Raw genomic sequence first — 21909 nt, 5'->3', positions numbered from 1 at the left:
CCAAATTATCATCTGTAGCATTTTTTTCATTTTCACTATGTACATGACTAAATTCCTGCATGGGATTATCTGTGTGGCTCTGATCTTCAGGTATATCAGAGATACTAAAGCCAGAGAATGATGCAGAAAAGGTTGAGCTGAGTGTGTTGAGTATGGAACCTACAAGGCTGGTATTTAAAAATGTTTCCATGATTCTGATATTTTCGGTTTGTTTATAACAGTGATAGTATAACATGAAATCCTTATATATGACTAGCACATATCCATAAACGTTTGAAAAGAAACTTGCATAATGTGTTTGAGTTGTGTTATGTATATTTGATTTACTTGTAACTGATTTAATAAATATATATTTCAATTTAATTGTTTGTCTGTTTAAATTTTTTATTTTTTGTTACATGATATTGTAATGTAAATTTAGTCACTAGAGATGATATTTTGTTTAGAAAATAGTTTGACCTTGACTGTTAGTTTATAAACGTCAGGTGTTGACCTAAATCCTGATCTTGTTTCACATTTTTAGCAACCTTTGTAAACAAGTTCTATTTTATTTTAAAACGATTGGTTGTTTCCAAGGTCATGATGGGACCTTGTCTTTAAGATATAAACAATCTTTTATATTTTAATTTCTTAGAACAATAATGATTGGTTTTTGTCAGGTCACACTGGGTAAACGTGAGCTGTAACAAGTACTTGCTTCTATAAACTTCCAGAAGATGATCACGTGACCCTTGTTTACGTTTTAGAAAGCCCATATAACCCATGTTTTGGAGAATTAATCTCAGTAGCAGATGGGCTGTTAAACTGTTGTATGTTGTGCTGTTTGGAGTTATTTCAAATTACATGGATTCAAAAGGATTAATTCCATTATTTGTCTGGAAAATACGTGTGCTCATGTAATATTGTAGAACAATAAGTTTTTTTTTATATAAAAATGTATTCGGCTATCAGAAACCGGAGTGAGAAGTTTTATTCTACAAGGAACTGTAGACTTCAATACTACAGATTGCAGCATACATCATCGTCTTCCATCTTGGATTCTTCGTCGGGATTCGAACGTGAAATCAGTAGAACATTTTGTTTTTAGGACTACTAAAATTTTATGCTTGGATAATTCTCGGATTATTTTTGTATTTGATTCTATAAAACCGTAAGTTCATTTTTTTTTCATGTTTACAGAACTTTTAGTGCTAAATAAATTATTGTATTTTTTAAAAGCTTGTTGTTTTCACTCTTTCTTGTGTTAATGTGTATTCGAGCCTAAACAGGTGACATAAGAGTTGGTATCATCTGAAGTTCAGATATGGTAGATGTAGTTCAATTTCAAATGAATCCACTTCGGCAGCCAACTTGGATAACATCACATGTTGATTTGATTGTCACATGGCGAGATATTCTGTTGCCGTAATGTGAAATGATGAATATAATTCCAAGTAATATGTTGAGATATAGCAACAGGCATTTGAGCTGCATAGGGTTTGGAACTGAAGTTTGTGCAACTTTGCTAGAGGTAAATAAGGTGTATTTGTACTTAACAAACTTTCAGATGAACATAATGTTTACCGTCGATGCATCAGTGGAATACGGAACTTTTTGAATATTTTCCAACTTTAAAATAGCAGCACATGATATTGTAGTTTTGCAATACTTGAAACAGTTTTTCCCACTCATATTATTATCTTTGAAACAACTTGCTTGTAAGTTGGTGATGCTTTTAGCTATTCTGACTGGGCAGCAGGGGAAAACATTACACCTTACAAATATTAGAAATGTTGAAATTTGTGATTCTTATGTAAAAAATCACATTAGCGATTTACTTGGTTTTCAACACGTAGGACCAGGTAGGCATCTAGCTCTGCTGCTGCCTGGAAAGTGCCCATTAATACCATATTAAAAACTCTTGGTTGGCACAATGACTCCATCTTTAGGAAATATTATCAAAAAACAGTGACTATTAACAGTATGTTCAGTGATTACCTTCTCACTAGAGATTGTACTTAACATGATCATTATTTTCCATGACTGTCTTCATGTTATTTCTTTTTTTATAGTTGCATCTTTAGTTTCATAGCTTTGGTTGCAATTTTTCCTTTTGTTTCTTTAATCTTTTTTTCTTATTCCAAGTGTTTGATCTCTGTATAATTTTTGTGGATTGTATCATTTTATTATTTTTAATGGGGATATATTGACTCTAGAATCTCCAGTAAACCAGATGGTACTCGGGGGCAGTGGAATTAGTAATTAAATGATACTTGCCTGTAAGTTGAAGTTTGATGATAATTCCATTACACCTGAGTATATGAGGGATACAGGCACTCCAGGGAGAAATGCCAGAGTGTATTCCATCTCTACTGCATTTTGTAAGTACTTTTTGCGGACGTGAATTTCGCTCTGGAGACTGACCTATCACATGACAGAGCGTCATGTCCTGTAATCCCTCTGGTACTCATGTGCAATGGAATTATCATCAAACTTCAACTTACACGTAAGTCTCGTTTATTGCATCACCACATGACATAAATGGAATATATGGTGATGTAGTAAGCGAACTGTTAAAAAATCGACTGGATTTACCATAACATACTTGCATGTAAACGTGAAAAGTACAACTGTTCTCAAGTTGTTATTAATAACATTAAATCAGAGCTGACGTTCATCAACAAAGGAGTTCCACAGAGACATATTTTGGGGCTGTATTACTCATATTGTTTTAAAATTTCTTAAACCTGTATGTTTGACATTCAAAAACTGATATCTATATAGTGATGATACTGCTTTGCATAAGTTTGATACTATCTTTATACAGTTACTCATTCGGCTACACAATTCAGCTTTGACTCTGTCAAGGATGAAAATCTCATCGGCTTCAGATTAGCAATATTTGGTTTATCATTCAGCTGATAAATTCCATAAATAACTGCTGTTATAGGATACGGTCGCTCATAATACGGTTTATCAATCCCAGTCAACATTCCTGGTTTGGAATCTTTACTCAACACAGCGGTTTTTCCATTAGCAAGGACAGGATCACGTTTGGCACGGATAATCCACGTAGCGGAATCTGCTAGCACAATAAACTTTATTTTGAAATGATATTTGCGATTGTCAGTGTGGTTAATGATAGTTGCCGCTCGTTTGTCATTCATCTTAGCGTCGACACCTTTGGTGTTGCGTTTAATCTTGAATGTTGACCACACGTGAGATGCTCCATCGCTGCTAAATTCCTTCTTGGCGTTGTGAATTTTATTGATTAAACTTTTATTCTTCGGATCAGCCAGATATTTTTATAGGCAAGTCAGGAGATAATCTGTCGAGATTAAGTTTATCTTTTTTCCAAGGCTTGATTCTGGACAATCTCTCAAACTCTTCTATGTTATATGTCAGACAAACATTTAAATAAAAAATATTTTATATACAATGTCTCAAACAAGAAATAAATGCAGATGGTTTATGGTGTTTTCACTGACCGTTGTAATAAATCCTGCGTAAAAGAATTCTGCGGGCATCACTTGCAAAGTGTTCGTAATGGGAGTTTAGGGCCAATACCATATCTGCGATGTGGTGTTGGAGTTAGATAATAAACATAGTTGTGCGCACAATGTGGTGGTAAAGATACAGTGAACTCAAAAGATATTATGATAAAACAATAATGACCCTGTCCCTGACAGAGTCAGGGCTATAAAGCGTGTAGATGATTATAATTTAGACAAATAATATTATATATAAATGGAGCAAAAAGAATTTCTCAGACATCCTGATAATGAGAATTAAGAAGCATCTCTTGATGGTACAATAGGACACTGTCAGCGGAAAAAAACAGTTGGTGTTGTTAATAATGCTGGTTATCTAGTGTTCACCGCTGGGAATAAAAAAATATTACAATCACAGATTAGTATTCGAGGATTTTTACGGCGAGATCAAATACGGTCTTGTGATCGATCATATTGACGGAAATAAACTTAATAATAATTTATCTAACCTTCAAGCTATTACACAACGCAGAATTCTGCACGTGGGAAAACTGTAAAGTATTAAACAATTGTTAGGAGAGTAGTAAAATATGCGAATAGATATACTGGCGAAGAGATAATATTTCAGTCAATGAGAGCGGCTGATAAATATTTCGGTATTAACTCGAGTTCAGTCCAATGTGTTGCAGATAAAATAACCAAATTATCATTTTCATACCTGCATGATGCTTGGATTTCATTTTCTTATGTCTTAATAGTGTTATATACATATAACGGAGATAAATCTGCCGCGATTGTGTAAACAAGTGATAGAGTTCTCTCCGCTGACTTTCAGAAGATTGCATAATACACGTCATTTTCTCTAGAAAATAAATAAAAGTTGCATTATTTTTTTGTCAAAAATTCCCATTTGCATACTTCTTTCATCGACTTGAAACAAGGGAGATAATGCTGTAATATAGCTTTCTCCATAAATCGTGATTCATTTTGCAGTCGTAATTTATTAATTAACTATCTACGTCGTAATTAATATAAGTGATGTAACGTAGAAGGATATTTAACTTACAAACAAACAAAAAATAACCGGTTACATTGTACAGTATAATAAAAGAGTGAAGAGAGCGAGTAAAGGAATTTGTTTCGTTGTCTCGTGCAATCGAACAAATTAGATCATAATTATCTCGTGAATATGAAGCAAAGAAGATAATTAATACTCGTGTGAGGCAACTAAGAAGAATTATGTCAGATTCTGAAACGATTGAAAATGAAAGTTAGAAAGTGAAAGTTAAAGTAGTATGTCAGATTTTCAGTAAAAAAATAAATTTCTGATTACATTGACATATTTCAGTAAAATATTATATTATTTTTGTTTTCACTGAAATGCTAGATTTGAACGATTTTTACTACCTATTACGCTATCAGAATTAACAAATCATTGGATTTATACGATTTTTACCACCTTATTACTTTCAGAATTAATAAATCAGCCGATTTACACGATTTGTACTATCTTATTACCCATCATAATTAACAAATCAGCCTGATTTTCAGGAAAAAATAACTTTTTTCATAATTTTTTGGTACATTGACAGATTTCAGTAAAATATTTTTTTTTTGTTTTTCACTGAAATGTTAGATTTGCACGATTTTTACTACCTATTACCCTATCACAATTAATAAATCAGTCGATTTACACGATTTTGACTACCTTATTATCCTTGAGAATTAAGAAATCAGCCTGATTGTCAGTAAAAAATAAATTTCTTATAATATTTTTTTGAAATCTGTTCTGAGTATTTCTCAATCTGCCTGTTGACTTATCCCTGATTTTATCAAGGGTGGAAACATAATTATTTTTTATGGTGCTGTTTTTTCCTCAAATCCAGCAAATGCCCGGATTGGTCAGTTAGTTTGAAATTTATTTTTGATAACAGTGAATTATGACATCGTAGATAGATCGGATTGATCGGTTCTTGTACAATCCGATATCCGGGTGGTTTTCTCGGTGTGACCGAGTAAAGAATGAATCCTTGCTGCGTTTGATTTTATATTTTTGTGTCTGTGCTGTAACTTCCATCAATTATATCACACACAAGATTGGCCGCGACCACCGAAATTATTTTTAAGATTTCCGGAGATACATTCCGTCCTTGCCCTAGTTGTATCGGAGAATAGTTGCCGGCGGCAGTGTTCTTCTCCACTGCGTAAGTATTTCAGGAAAATATTTATCAATGCTATCATTGGTGGATTTTTTAAAACTCGGTACCCAGAAAATTAAAAATTTGATAGATCAACTTCTGTTATCGAATACTCGTTTAAAAACTGTTGTTTATAGCGATTTATATTTTCGGTGTAATCATTTGTTGCCTAGATTACTGACTAGTTAATATATTCCATTTCGGATACAAGCTGATTTCATATTTCTACTTGTCTTTTTATTTCGCTGCGTGAACTTGCTTTATCAAAAACATGTTCATGAAAGCATTGCTGTAGTCGCTCTCGTTGTCGTTTATGTTCTTAATTAATGATTTTAAAATATTCAATAATTTGATATAGGTGAATAGCCATGGTTGTAGCACTTCCCCTGTTACCACGTTCATAAATAAAATACCAAGTTACACTGTCATTATTAATGAAGCTACAATTACTACCCAACGTTGCATTTTTTATGTTAAGTAAATGGTTTCTGTATAAATGGGTAATTTCGAGGTATGATTGTTTGTCCGTTGTATAATGAGACTTTTTTGGTTCAGGTGGTGGCGGATGCGTCAGTGGTGGATTTTCAGGCCAACCTAACAGTTCTGATCGATGATTGATATATATCCACGGCGTAGTCGGGAGAGTTTATCTCGATTGCAGATGACAGCGTTGGTTCGTGAGCTGTTATTGTTATCTTGGATTCTTTTCCGGTGATATTATTTATTCTATGCGCTAATTCCTCGTTGATTTCTTCGATTTGATAGCTCCCGGTTGGTATTCTAACACCATTCCAGTCGGGTGTACCATCTGGTTTTTATTTATTTGCAAACGCCAACGAATTATTTGCTGGTAATCCACCAAATGATTTTGATCTGATATTTGGCCAGCTGTGGTATATTCGCAACTGTACAAAGGCGATCTCGCTTACCGAAATTGCAGTTGGAAAATTAATACTAAATTCAGGCTTGGTTGAGCTTATTGTTATCATCGTGGTTTTCGGCGGAGTTGTTTTTGCGGCTATCTGCTGAAGTAGTTCTGTCATTATTTATTTTTTTCTTCTTTCAAATGGCTGTATATCTCAACCATTAACGCAAATTCGGAATCTGATATTTGTTCGTTATTGAGGATTGATGATATCAGCGACGATAATTTAGAATATGCTGCTGTGGCTGTGTTTAATTGTGTAACATAATCGTGCAATTTTGTGCTCATGCACGTGGATATCTTTTTCGCGATTATATTAAAAACACCTGCAAGTGCCGCTGATGATGAAAGGCATATTGTTGCTGCTACTGCAGTTGTTACTGGGGTTAGCGCTGATAATACTACCCCGGCGGACGAAACAAACGCAGATACTGAGTATACTGAAACATCGACGACAGCAGCATGCCGCTTGTATTCTTTTACTTTCAGTGTATGCTGGTCAATGGTGGTTTTTAACGTTGATTGCCATTCAAGTACTTGATCGTATCTATATTGTCGACGGTCGACGCTGCCATTATTATTTTACACAGTAACCAATTGAGGTGTTTCAGCAACAAATTCCAGACACCACCAGTAAGATGTTGCGGTTAATTTCTTATGAGCTGCTTCCAGTAATAATGTTTCAACGGGTCCGCTAGTTAATATGATAGACACAACTCCAGAAAGCTTGTCGTTTGAATGACGCCATGGATACGTTGTAAATATCTCAAAATTTGCAGCTCTGAACCAGTGAATGTTGAGATATATTTCATAGTTTTATTTTGCTTTGACCATGTTGCGAATCCAGATGATACTGTGTATACGATGTTCGTAATATGCCCTGGATTAACTCCTGGTGGAATTTTAATCAAAGTTTGTTAACAATCTCAGGAATTCAACTTACAACGCCTTCTTGTGTTTTCTGAATCGTATCAATGTTAGTTTTGATATCAGAAAGTTTAGCGTCAACGGACTACCAAAGAAATCGTCTGTGGTTTTATTGTTTCTGAAAATTTCTGCGGAGATTTGTAAACATGCCTACGTGAACATCATACGCTGCCCGCAGCGTAGATAATTTACCATCAACGGTGTTGTAGTTAAGGTCAACATATTTATATGTTGCGGCATCTTCGTCGGATGTTGGATCTCTTAACAATACTATTTTATTTCCGTTCATGTTGAGTTCACCTATTAGTGTGTCACTGGTATTTTTTAAACGATTTGCAACACTTTTTGTGATTTTATCTCTGATGGTTGTAAATGATATACTTGAATCTCTGATTGTTCCGCTGTCAGTAAACACATGGATGTTATCCGTAAGCGCACTGAGTACTCGTCGAACTATGTCATTCCATTTGATATTGCTGGTTTTTAGCTTACCATATCGATCCTGAAAAATAACAACTACATTTGTGTCTATCCCGGACAAGTTTAAAAGATTATCGATTTAATCTTTAGTCGCATAGTTTGATAAATCAATATCATCGCGTTTTTTAGCCTTTTGCTTTACTGAGAGATCTTCCGTAAATATCAACCATATTATCTTTAAGGGTTGTTTAAAATGTTTGATTTTGCTGCGGTATACTCGTGCACGACTTTGTGAGGTGGTTTGGTTGATTTTGATAACGCGTTAAGTACATTAATTACTTCACGGCCACATATTATAGGATCGGTTAATGTTTGTGTTGGTAGCGTTGAGTACTAAATTGGAATTTGAAATGGAGTACTTTGTACGTATTTTAGAAATTCAACTGGCGGTGCTAACCCATACGAATCGAAATAAGCGATTCCACGTGTATCAATCGCGCTAGCAACCCGATGAGTTCCAGGACCATCGCTGTTATCAAGATTAATAATTCCAGTTTCGCTGGTATTCGGTTGGCTTGATAACTGATCTCGCATGAAAACATCTCAGAAATTTGTTATATTTAATTGTTTAGCAGCATCGAGTAAATAAATATTTGACATCGGCGTGAGACGCGCTGCGTCTAAAACCGTTTTGGGAACCATGATGGTGGAGTTCCTGGAAGTCTTAGACCCGATCCGTATTGTTCCACTGGTAGTCTTCGACGACCGGCTGAGGCATATTTGACTTTTTCGGGCGCCTTGTTGGTTTTTGTGTCCGTGATGATCTTTTTTTTAAACTTTCCTTTTGTGAAATTCCTTTCCCAGTTGCTTTCTTTAATGCCATTCCAGCAGTGGTTCCAACAGCCCCTAACGCAGCGGCTTTTGCTACAGCTGGGGCAGCAGGAAAGTGGAAATATACCACCGGTTTTACCCATGTCTTTGATGGCACTTGGAACGAAATCAAGTTGAACTCCGGTTTTTGCTTTTGCACCTTACTGAAATGTTTTAGTTGAGTTTTAGTCAAAGATAACTTGTTTGGACCACTACCAGCAATTTGATCTCGTGTTATTGTTATTTTTACTCCGCATGTGCTCGTGTTTTTTGATTGTAAGTTTTTCACCTGACCGGGAGTCAGAGTGACATTAACGTGACTATATGACATTTTTATAATAACACGGTTGATCTAATTGTCTACATATTATCCACTGGAGCATCAATAACTCTCATTCGTCCACCAACACCTTCAAGTAACATTGATTTGTCGCTGAGTATAACAGCAACCGCTCTGTAATTAATACCACCTGAGTTTACGCTAGCTCGAAAATGTATATCAACGACAGATTGCTTAACTAAATCAACATGTTCTAGCGAAAAGTAATGAATCAGATACAGCGTTGTAAAATCTAACTGTGATATTTGCAAACCAGTATCAATATTTTGATCACGTCCGATTAATGTCATCAAACGATAATATGCACGTGCTATATATTTTTGATCAAAATTCAATAATGTATCTTCAGATGGTTCTTGATGGCCGTTTATTCTTAAAGATACTTCAGAGACACCAAGTTTGTCAAATACCATTGGATTTCTTTCTTGATTGTTTAATCGTGTAACATCTTGAAGAGCAATAAAGATATGAATTGGTGCAAAAACACCTTTCTGCGATGCTAGCTGCCATATAAATAAACCGTCGATGTCAGTTTGAACATAATCGTTAGTGTTGATAACCATGATAATATCGATTTATCACATTGATCCATAAAAGAAAGCAACTTTTGTTCTTGAGCGAGTGATGGAGTCATTTCCGGCATCCACAACGAAAGTTTAGATAACATTACTTTACCAGCAGCAGCGCCATCTTCTCGCCAAATATAATCATTATCTTCTTTTCGATGAAGAACAATTGTAGGTTTGGCTCTAAAAATAACCTTTCGGACATTTCTGCAAAATCCAAAGATGTGGGACCGTGGAATTGCACATGAAAATCCTCTATGATTACCTTTTAATATTAATTTACGTATAGCAAAACCTAAATTATAATTAGGGTTCTGACTTTGTAGCATCAAAAATGCATCAGCTGGTCTATCTATCGCTCCAGCAGGTTGTGGGTCAGTCGAAGTATTACGCGCCACTTGTACGAGACGAAATGGGTTGGAATCAGGATGGTCAGCATTATCCTTGGCGAACATCATAGTCGGACCAGCCAATATAGTATAATCATCTGAATACCTTGCCAGACCTATATCCGTTGTAGCAACGTCAACATTTTCTTGGATTGTCTCAATTTCTTTTCCATCAGTCATGTATATAGCACTTTTGAATAACGCCATGGTGCCATTATTAACAAAACCAACTCTGACATTATCTCCGTACTCTGTATTAGCGGCGACGTTTGTTCCACGTTCACCTGTGACTTCAATAAATGCTTGAGCGGGCAAGAAACATCTACTTGTGTCCTAAACTAGTATTTCAATTCTTCCAGTTTGATTTGGCGATACTGCTTCATACGAATAATATTGACAATCACGCACAGACTCATCCTTGAGTACTGGTGCATCCATGTCAATCTCTGGATCGGATATACGTTTAAACATTTTATTATAATTTGTTATCGACTAACACGAAGACCACGTCCTGATATCAGACTTGTATTTATTTGTTCAGCTCCTTGATTTATCAAGGCTGCTAGTTTTTTATTTGAGGCTTGATTTATTACTTTACTGACATTTGCGGACATCACTTCAGTGCTTGATTATTTCACAGGTTGTGGTTGGACCGCTTTTGGTGAACCTCCTTGAGGTTTACATGTTAATCGTGCTAGTCTGTCCTTGATTGCCTAGAACGCTTTACTGGCAACGTTACCAATAGCACCAGGAGCTGTAACACGAACAACTTCAATAACATTCATTGATAATTGTTTTGCGATCGGTATTGCTTTGGGGGCTATCCTTCAGAATAAACCATGAACAACATCACCGAGTCCATCTCCGTAGGTTGCTTTATAAGTTGGTAATCGCGAATTTATCACCCTGACCGCTACGGGTCCACGATTATTGTTGTTTTTCTTTTTGTTGTTGTTGTTTTTTTTTTGTTGATAACTGTAATATGTTTCTACTCCTTCTAAAAATGTGGCATACATAAAATCTTGCTGATCTATCTGATTAATGTTTTTGCTTATTTTATACACCCAATCAATCCATGTGGCACCACTTACATTTTTAAATATTCGGGTTTCAAACATTTATCTCTTGAAGGATAACTTGAAGCAGGAAACTTGTTTATATCATAGGGGTTTCAACAGTTGAAATAGTTTTATTGTTTTTATACCGTTTCCTGTAAATTTCTCCATAAAACTAGTTCCCTTTTCCTCCCTTGGTTTTCCACCAGCAGCACCTTCAGGTTGAGGTGGCTGAGGTTGTGTGGCAGCTATTTTAGTTGGAAGCTGTTGTAAAATTTGTTTTGTTCGTTTAAATACTGGAAGAGTATCTTCCTCCGTAGCCGTGGCTATTTGTTCACTAACTTTAGTAACGGGCCTAAATAACTGTTCTGTACCCGTAGCTAATTCATCTTGTGCTTCTTGACGTTCTTGAAGTTTTTGTCTTACAAAATCACGAACAGGATGAAATATTTTGATTACTTCTAGCCGCAATCGTGCTAATTTAGTGGTATATGCTTCACCGAGGTAGCCATTATTGATTTAATAATGATTTAATTTATAGCAGCAGAGGGGAATCGACCTCGAGTTGGTTCATTTTTTGCAATATATTCGCAAACTTGATGAACTTCAAGTGAGGACAAAATACCAAAATCAAAGTAACTAAAACCTGAGAGGAACTCTTAGAGACGAACTCACAGGGTTTAGTTATTTTGATTTTAAGGTCGTTTATGTCATTTTAATCCTTTTTATGGAGGGCTTGTTTCGATATTTGGAACCTTCTAAAAGGTGGTCTGTTCACCCTCCTGTATTGACACTTGAATTTGTTTTTGCCTCCGTAGAAGCTTTAGTTTGGTCTAAAAACTTGGTCTGTTCGGCCTCTCTGCTGTTTATACCGGTAAGATATTATCTATCACTCAGCTATCAACTATTATTTTACAATGGATTCATTCTTCCTCTTTTGGACTACAGCTATACAGTTTGGGGAAAAACAGGTGATACTAATATTTGCAACAATCTCCAAACTTCAAAAGAGGGCAGCAAGAATTATTCTAAATTTAACATATGATGCACCATCTAGAAATCTATCATAATTAAAATGGCTCAAATTTGAATACAGATTAACCTACCAAAAGTCCATATTCATGTTCAAAGTAATGAATGAACTTTATCCACAATATTTGAATAGTATGCTTCATTTTAAGCAACAACAACAGTACCAAGGACAGAAATTGATATCATGATCATTGCAAAGCACCATTCTCCAAAAACAAATACTTTTGAAAATCATTTGCTTACACCGGAATAAGCTTCGCAAAGCAGTTTTGATGGTAAATATTGAATACATGCACTCCAATTTATGTTGTTATTGCATTTCATGTACATTTTGTGCATTTATATAACAGATGTATTCAAGTTTGCTTTACCTTTCTTTGGTTTGTTTCCCTAGATTTACAAACATATGTTCATCCTTAGGGCCTATGAGGAGAAAGTATAATATACTGAATTACATTTTTGTAACTTTTGGTACATGACTGTTTCTATATTATGTATAATGTTTGTTCACGAGTGTAAATTGTAATTATCATCTATAATTAAGATATTAGCTATTTTTTACATGGGTATAAAATTGTATCTTAATATATTAAGATTGCAGATTACATATGGTCCATAAATAAGTGTTTACGTAGATGATTATGGTCAATATTAATAATATTAATAATAAACCTGTTTCCAAGTTTGGAGTCGTTTCACATTGGATAGGTCGATCAAGCTGGTTCTTAGAAGAATTAAGCTATTTCCTCTTTGATAGGTTAGGTAAGGTAGGTTTGTTTATGTGGGATATTTGCAAAATGTAACGTAGCAAGTATGCACAAAATGCGTTTCATCCTTTATGCTTGTAAATAATAAGTAGGTAAGTCTGGACAGTTATTTGATTTATAATTCTTATTTTCTTGTTACAACAGATGTATTTAATGTTGTATTTATATACTATATGAAAGGAAATATTTGTTTGGATTATTTATTGGAATTACAAAGTGCTTATGGGACTAAAATATTATTCTGGGATTATTGTGAATTATTCAGATGAGTTCTGGACAATGCCGTTGTGATACATCAGGACAGTTGGCAGACCACCAGTACATTTAAGGATATGAAATTCTTTCTGAAGATTCAGTTCTTTTGGACTTGAATAGAACTTTTAGGATTATTTTGAATTCAGTTCATAATACTGTAAGTTCTCTTAAATTTTTGCGTTGTATAACTTTTATAATTAAATTATTAAAGTTTTACAAACCTTGGTTTGGCTTCTTTCTGTTGCTTAGTTCATGACCATAGATTCGTAACACCCTCATCAAATAAAGTCTTTTTTATTTACTATTTTATGATTATTATTATTATTATTATTATTATTATTATTATTATTATTTCACTAGAGCTACTTTTTTTAAACACTTAGGTACCTGATCGCTACAACATTAAAAACAGTTGTTTGGAGCAAAGACTCTTTCTCCTGAAATATTATCATAAGCCAATCACATCTGACTTGATATTTAGTGAAAAACTGTTTGACTCAGCTCCAGTCCATTGTTATTAAAATCAGTACATGTATTTGTCATGTTCAGTTGAAATTGCATACGAAGTTATGATGCTGTATGACGCAGAGTGATTTCGCCTTTGTACGCTACTGTGCTTTTGTCACAGGATACACTCTAATCATTGCGTGGGGTCCCTTAGGGTACAAAAGGGTTTGTGTAGTGAAATTGGCAAAAAAATGATGCTCACCAAATTTCACTAAAGCTGCACTACCCTTAGGGATCACACACCTACCCACCCTAACTGTATTTCATATTATATCATATGATCACTGATGTTAAATACCCGTATGCATCGTCACATGTGATCTCTAAGGGTAACATGTTCAATGAAATTATCATCAAACTTGATCTTGATAATTATTTTCCAATTATATATGTACATAATAATTTTATTAGAAGGCGTTAAGGTAGATTAGTTCTCATTTGTAACAAATTCAGTACCCCTCTGAAAATAATGTGTTTATTTTCATTATCATTATAATAAAAGTCGGAGTTACTTTTATTCAGATACTCGTATTGTATATCAGTTGTTATATATACAAAATTTTTTTTCCAGTTCCATCTACGCCTAACAGTAAGTTAAAACTTTCTTTTACAATCACTTTCTCTCACACACACACACACACACACACACACACACACACACGTACACACACACATACACACACACAGTTAAAATTGTGGTTGGTATCCAGGCTTATTTGTGTCCTATTACATGCAGTCCATTCGGGATTGCATGTTTATTTGAGACTGAATCTCCCATTGTCTATGACAATCCTTTATGATTATATGGTAACTAATATCACTCACTTTTGTACATGGGAGCACACACACTCTGTATTGGTCAAAGTTGAGGAGACATGGATATACTATGGGTAAAGTGGTTTGAATCTGTGTTACACAATGTTGTTATTTGTGTCAGTCATCTTGTTATATCAAAATGTTTCATTTGGTTTGAATTTTTGTTTCATCCACATCTTCTTCTTAGATACGTGATTCAGATATAAGCTATCATTTATGTTTAGTCATAACATAGGACATTCAGTTTCCAACATAACAAGGAGCAATTTCACGTTCTTGATTCAGTCTCAAGACTGTTAAATGATAAAAATCCCATCAATAAAACAATGTGTCTATTGTTTTCACTTACACCTAGGATAATCTCTAGGAAAGATTCATTTTCCTGAAACATAACTAGCATCATTAACCATTCTTGATCAGCCAAACAATACTACTAACAATAATAATTAATGGGGACTTTGTATAGCACCTAATCTTTAGAAGCTGTAAGGGTTTTACAACATTAGACAACACCTATAAGATACAAACATATCATAATACTATAACAAAAACAAACACCATGAAATTAGAAAAACATTAAAAAATAAAAAAAAACATGCTGAAAATATTTAAGGTAGGAAACATTAATAGGTCTTTAAGTTTGTTCTTGCAGTCGACATAAGTGAGTATTGAGAGCCCTCTTGAATGTGATCACTGTGTCTTTGTGTCTAAGTTCAGTGGGCAATTCATTCCACGTTGCTGGGCCCTGGTATGCAAAAGAACGCTGTCCATATGACTTTGTTTTCATAGTGGGAATAATGAGTATATGATTGTCAGAAGAGGAGCGTAACTATCTTGCTGGTGTGTTCACATGGGTGAGGTCGGATAGGTGTGTTTGACTAGAGTCCGACAGTGAAACGTAGCACAGAGAACAAATGTTGTGTTTGATTCTGGATCGAATGGATAGCCAGAGTAGGGTACAGAGAGGCGGGCAGGTGTGCTCCGATCGTGGTACTCTAAGTATGGTCCCAGCAGCTGTGTTTTGAAGATTTTGAAGTTTCTGGAGTAGATATTGAGGTGAACGAGACAGAATTGAGTTACAATAGTCCAGTCTTGAAAGTACTAATGAACACACAAGTGTTTTAGTGGCATCAACTGAAAGATATTTACGAATTGAGCTGATGCGTCTCAGCTCAAGATATGCAGCCTTGCAGATGTTCATGACATGTTGGTGCAATGTGAGGGTACTGTCCAGAGTAACACTTAGGTTTCGTACTGATTGTGTGAATTTAATGTTGGTGTTGCTGATATTTATTGTTTGAGGTAAATTATGTGAATGAGAAAGTCTTTGTTTTGTGATCAGAATGGCCTCAGTTTTATCATCATTCATGTGCAGCTTGTTACAAGTCATCCGTGATTTCACATCAGAAATGCACCTCTCTACACCTTGGATGGTAGCATCAACTTCAGCTGGGTGGCTAGATTTGTATATTTGGATGTCATCAGCTTACAATTGGTGAGATACTGGATGATGATCTATGACACTTGAGAGCAACTGAGTGTACATAATGAACAGAACAGGTCCAAGAACAGACCCCTGTGGAACACCACAGCATAGATCAACTGGGCTGGAGTGTTTTTCATTTGCAGATACAATTTGTGTCCTGTTGACAAAGTAGGACTTGAACCACAGGAGGATGTATCATGAATGTCAAATTCATGCAGGAGACGGTGAAGTAATATACCATGGTCTATTGTGTCAAATGCTGCAAACAAATCAAGGAGGGTGAGGAGTGTAATCTTTCCGCTATCCAACGCAGAGAGAATGTCATTAACTACTTTTAGAAGAGTTGTTTCAGTACTGTGGCAAGTGCGATATGCAGATTGTAAATTGGTAAAAAGACTATTTGAATTTAGATAATATACAAGCTGGGATAGAACAACCTTTCCTAAGATTTTTTAAATGAATGGGAGATTAGAAACTGGGCGGTAGTTCTTTAAATCGTTATGGTCTAGTGTTGGTTTCTTCAGCAGAGGCTTTACGATGGCAGTTTTGAACAATGATGGGAATTCCCAGATGAGAGAGAGGTATTAATAACATCAGTTAGTGAAGGCAATACTGGATTGAAACACTCAAGCAACAGTGATGTTGGAATTGGATCATGTTCACATGACTTGTTGCCCTCTTCATCACGATTGTATGTACGAAATCCATAGAGACAGGTTCAAATGCTGCTAATGGTTGCCGCTCAAATTCTGTATCCCAACTGTATGGTGACGACGAGTCAATTGAAATTGTGGTGTCAAGCTTATCTCTAATGGTTTGTACTTTGTCACGGAAGAAATTTGCAAACATGTGCGGTAGGCCGACTGGAGGTAATGTAGTTGGAAGTGGTGTTGATTTGTTCCTTCAAATTAGCTTGTTAGTAATCTCGAAGAGCTCTTTGCAGCTTGAACTTTCCATGATGTTAGTAGTGTAGTGGGCTGATTTCTCTGCATGGACTATATTTGTGACATTCTTCTTAGCGACTTCATAGATTTGCTTATGAATAGTGAGTCTGGTGGAAAGCCAGAGCATCTCAGCTTTACGGCGGTCTCTTTTAGCAGTGCGAAGCTGGTCCCTAACACTGCTATACCATGGAGAACACTTTTGAATTGATACTCTGCACTTAGTAGCTGGGGCATGTTTGTCAAGCAATGAACGCAGACAGTTATCGAGTTGTTCTGCGGTAGGAGGTAAGCAAGTTGTTAGGTTAGCTTGGATGTCGTCCATTATGTTGGTTCTATGTATCATACGGAGGTTTCCATTAGTAGCAGATAAAGGTGGAGGGTTAGGGACTGATACGTTAAGATGGCATATAATGCAGAGGTGATCTGATGCAAGGTCATGGGATAGCAGGGAGGACCGTAGAATGTTATCATCAGGTCTGTGAAGAATCCGGTCTAAAATGTGACCATGTTTATGGGTGGGTTGGTTAACTGACTGTTTGAAGTTGAAAACATTAATGGAATCTACGAGTTTTGATGTACTTGAGTTTCTGGAACAGTCAAAGTGAAAGTTTAAATCTCCAAGAATAATCAGGTTGGCACCTATCGAATTCCCATAGTCCAGGAGATTCGGAAACTACTCTAAAAAGAGAGATTCAGCCAGCTTGTTATTTCTACTAGGAGGAGGGCGGTATAGGCAGACAAAATGTACTGACCTTTGCTCCAGTGTGAGTGTGGTTTGGACTAGTTCAAACGATGTGTGGTCGAAATTGTATGTTGTGGTGTAGTTAAGACGTTTTATCATGGAGTTCTTTGTGATGACAGCAATTCCACCTCCGCGAGAATTACGGGGGAACGACTTAATGGAGTAACCAGTGGGTATTAGATCCGCACACTTGGGCTCATCGACTGATGTTTCTAGCTATGTTTCTGTCAGGAAAAATATGTCAATATTTTGGTCGTTGATAAAATTAATTATTTCTGTACGCTTTTCCGGTGGTCCTACTGACTTGGCGTTGAATAATGCAATGCGCAGAGGTATTTTTTGGATAGTTGACACAAAGGTTGACGAATTAATATGGATTTGGATTAGGTTATGTAAATTAACGGTGGAATTTTTTTAAAATGGTGTGCCGAAATAAGGGAGATAACTGGGATTCTTTTTCCTGTTCTACACCGTCCAGCTTTGAAACGTCGTTTCTTTTTTCGCTTCTGTTTACATTTAGGTAATGATGAATGTAGTCCCAGTTCGTTTAGTCAAGGGCACAATGTAATATGGACAGTCAAGGAGTGATCATTTGAAGCAATTAATGAGGGTCCATCGTAGCATAAACGGGTTGACTCGCGAGTATCACGTGATCGCGGTTTGTTCAAAAACCGTGGAGCAAGACAGCTGAGAAAAGGTCTAATTGTTTTCGTTTCCAAAACAAGGAGATGAAGAAAAACATACGAATTTAACAGCCTATACATAATCAGCACAATAACGAAGATGAAAACAGGCAACAAACACAAATATCATGAAAACGGCATTAAAAAAGGAACAGCTGCTTCAAGCCGGTTAAGCCATAGCGGCCATCTTGTCTCAATCCACATATACTCTATTTTATGTTCACTCATATCGAGGCTGGTTCCCATTTTTCCATTTAATTAGTATTGTGTGTCCTATATCTACCCAAGGGCTCATTATGAAGAAAATTAAGATCATCCATCAATTAATAGAGGGCTTGTGGTGGATTACATTGTTATATGTCCCCACCCCAGCCCTCTGTTCGTTGATTGATACTCTAATTTTCTTGGTAATGAACCCCTGTGGTTGCCTCTTTCGCTGTATTTCATCTTTGTAGTATTCAACTTCAGGTCATGTTGAAAGGGAAAGCAAAAGTTTCAGAAAACAGAACTGGAAGGACAATTATGCCCTCATGTTTAGACTTGTGAAACCATCAAATAAACGAGAAAATGTTGCAGTTTGCGAATTGTGTAATTGTGATTTCACTATTGGGCATGGAAGGACCTATGACATAAAACAACATGTGAAGCTAATAAACATCAGCTTCCTGCTTCATTATCAACAACACAGCCTGAATTTGCAACATTTAGAAATTCAGAGAGAACCTTCATGTAACTAGATGGTGAGCTCGTTTTTCTAAATTTCTTTTAGAAACGAGCCTTCCTATTTGTGATGATGGTCTTGTTGGTGATTTATTTCACACACTTTTTTCCAGATAGTAAAATCACAAAGGATTACTCGTCTGCTTGAACAAAAGGAGGTCATTAAAAAAATTGCACAACATTCAGATCATCAACGAAAAATGTAACATTGGAATCGATAATAATTGAACAAAAAGGTGTGGAAAAGGCTCCTGTAAACAGCATGTCTGAATGTGTTGCACTCTTGTACCTTCTGAATGGGTACCGGAATAGAGCAGAGTCCCATTCAGAAGATGCAAGAGTGTGACAAATGCATCTTGAACATTAAATTAGTAAGTTAATGTATATCAGATCTCTCCCACGGTATAGTAAAAAATCTGGAGTTTGCGCATTTTGTTATAGCGCCCGCTTTTAAGGAAATCTTAGATTTGTGTGATTACTTGTTTAATTATTGGAACTTGGCGCAGAGGGATTATTCCTTAACCCAAAATAATTAGCCCATTACTAGGAGCAAATGTCATGGAGTGAAGTGTTAGTGAGTTTCGATTATGCCATGGTCTACTTTTAATACATTCAGATCAGATACACATGCGTGTCCCTGTAGTACCATAGTCCCTATTAAAATCTAGTGGCGTACATTGGCTGTGTTACTCCAAGTGCAATATTTATGGTTTGAGACTGGTAAATTACACTATAGAATGAAGAAGGGACTTGGCATATACCGTTTATGTCGCCATGGTGTCAAATATTTTGCAATTTTACATGCAAAATGTGGCCTGAAACCAAGATTCGACTGGCTTAAGGTGGTGTAGTAATAGTTCCCTGTGTTTGGGAAAGTTGTATAGTTTTACGGCTTGAAATGCTGAAGGTATGGAAAGTTGATGAAGAGAAACCATGACAGATTTAGGTGTAAGAATAACAAAAACAGCAATAAAAGCATTACATCAGTTTGCACCTGATTTGGAGAAGTTAAACTTAATAATGAATTTACTGAAATTCCGTTACAGATTTGGCAGTAAGAATAAAAAACAACAACAATAACAACAATAAGAACAAAAATATACTACTGCATATGCTTGCCCCTGTTTCAGGAGAAGGGGTTTTCGAAGACATATCCCGGTTGCCCACCTGGTATACGTGATAGCTTGCAAAAGATAATTTCTTAGAGGCAGTACAGGACGAAAACCTGAAACTTGAAATTTGACATCATTGCCCTAGCAGTTTGCAAGAAGCCATCAGAGTAGGGGTCGAATGGGAGGCTTTCCTCCGTGCCGGTGTAAGGAAAAGCCAGTAAGTTCTACTTATAGAGATTATGATGATTATTCAGACAAGTGTGAGGACAGTACAGACGATAAAACTAATTGTCAATGATCAGCTTGACGCAAAGGTAGAAAAATAAATGGAAAAAAAATGAAGTTGAATGAAGAATATCAGAAAAAATTAGATCGTAAGGCACCAGTCGAAATATAAGCAAAGTGATTCAAGACGGTCAGGGGTCCAGTCTTGGAATTGCAATAGCTGGGGTCATTACCAAAGTGAATGTACCAATCCTTTATACAAAGACAACGAACAGCGGAGAAAAACAGACCAACGTAAGGGATACTCTAAGAAGATAGAAAGTACAGAAAATTCCAAGCCTGTGCGTTATCTAAACGAAGAACTGGGACTAGTAACAATACACTCAATGTCTTTTTAATGGGATAGAGAGCACTTTGCTAGCAGACACATGTGCTACTGTTTATATTGTCAGCAAGATGCGGTATGAAGCACTTAGTCATCGAAAGCCAAAACTCAACAATGTGGATAGCCAACTAATCAGTGCCACCAGTAACAAAATTGAAACTTATGGTAGGCTGAATTTTTGATTCCTTGGAAAGGCGTCAGAAGGTGAAATGTTTTCGTCATAACTGACATTAGTCCAGATCGAATACTTGGGTTAGATTTTTTTCTGTATAAATGCTACATTAGTATTACACAGTGAACACTGCAAATGCAGGAACTAAAGCTTGCGTGCTAATTTGCCGGGTCTTTGAGCTGTCATCGAATGACCTTGGCTAAAGACATCAGGGTCCCGGCTTAGAGGGAGGTTATCATGCGAGGATGGATGGCGAATGTTGGTTGTGAGAAGCTACTACTTAGTCAGTGCTAGAGCCTCTATCATTGTTTAGACATGAAATAAAAATCCTTGTCGCGTGAGCTGTCGCTGAGCCGATGGACGGAACAAGGCCAATATGGTTCCTAAACCTGACTAAATAGGTGGTAAACGTGCAGGCTAGTGATTGTTGTGCTGTATCCATTGTAGCCTTATCAACACAAAAACCTTTATTCCTAAATCTTGTTAAATATTGCATGCATTCCTCTTAAAATAACTTTATAAAATAAAGATATGAATTTTCAAACAACATGAATCAACTTTATATTTGAACATGACATGAATATGTACATATATTGGTACATGTATGTGATTTTTGAAATAAACACAGGTGATATTTATTATATCCATAAAGTAAATTCACATGGTCATACATTTTAGAGTTGTTTCAAATATAACAAAACCTGCACAGTTATCTATGACGTATATATCTTATTATATGCACTTAATAACTTTTCTTTAAAAAATCCATGATACTTCTTTGTCGACATGTCTTACTCAACTGTTTGGTCTGAATATGTATCTCCATTTCTGAGCAAAGAACGAAACGTTTGGGATCGCCATGTTGTAAAGCATATTCTTGTATCTCCTTTAAACGTTCTGTGA

General features: G+C 35.9%; 1 protein-coding gene across 1 annotated transcript in view; it reads left to right on the top strand.

Moving 5' to 3' along the window:
• LOC149773284 (uncharacterized) overlaps positions 1-21909 on the top strand; it is an 85737-nt gene that overhangs the window by 33850 nt on the left and 29978 nt on the right. The window contains exon 3 of the mRNA XM_089946497.1: positions 14293-14310. Coding sequence (XP_089802623.1) covers positions 14293-14310 — 18 coding nt within the window. The remainder of the gene's footprint in view (positions 1-14292; positions 14311-21909) is intronic.

Source organism: Sinohyriopsis cumingii, unplaced genomic scaffold (genome assembly GCF_028554795.1).
Source record: "Sinohyriopsis cumingii isolate HCF-2022 unplaced genomic scaffold, ASM2855479v2 utg000695l, whole genome shotgun sequence".
In the NCBI taxonomy this organism is placed as follows: domain Eukaryota; kingdom Metazoa; phylum Mollusca; class Bivalvia; order Unionida; family Unionidae; genus Sinohyriopsis; species Sinohyriopsis cumingii.
The sequence above is the reverse complement of the archived record's forward strand: the minus strand, read 5'-3'. Positions and strand labels throughout refer to the sequence as shown.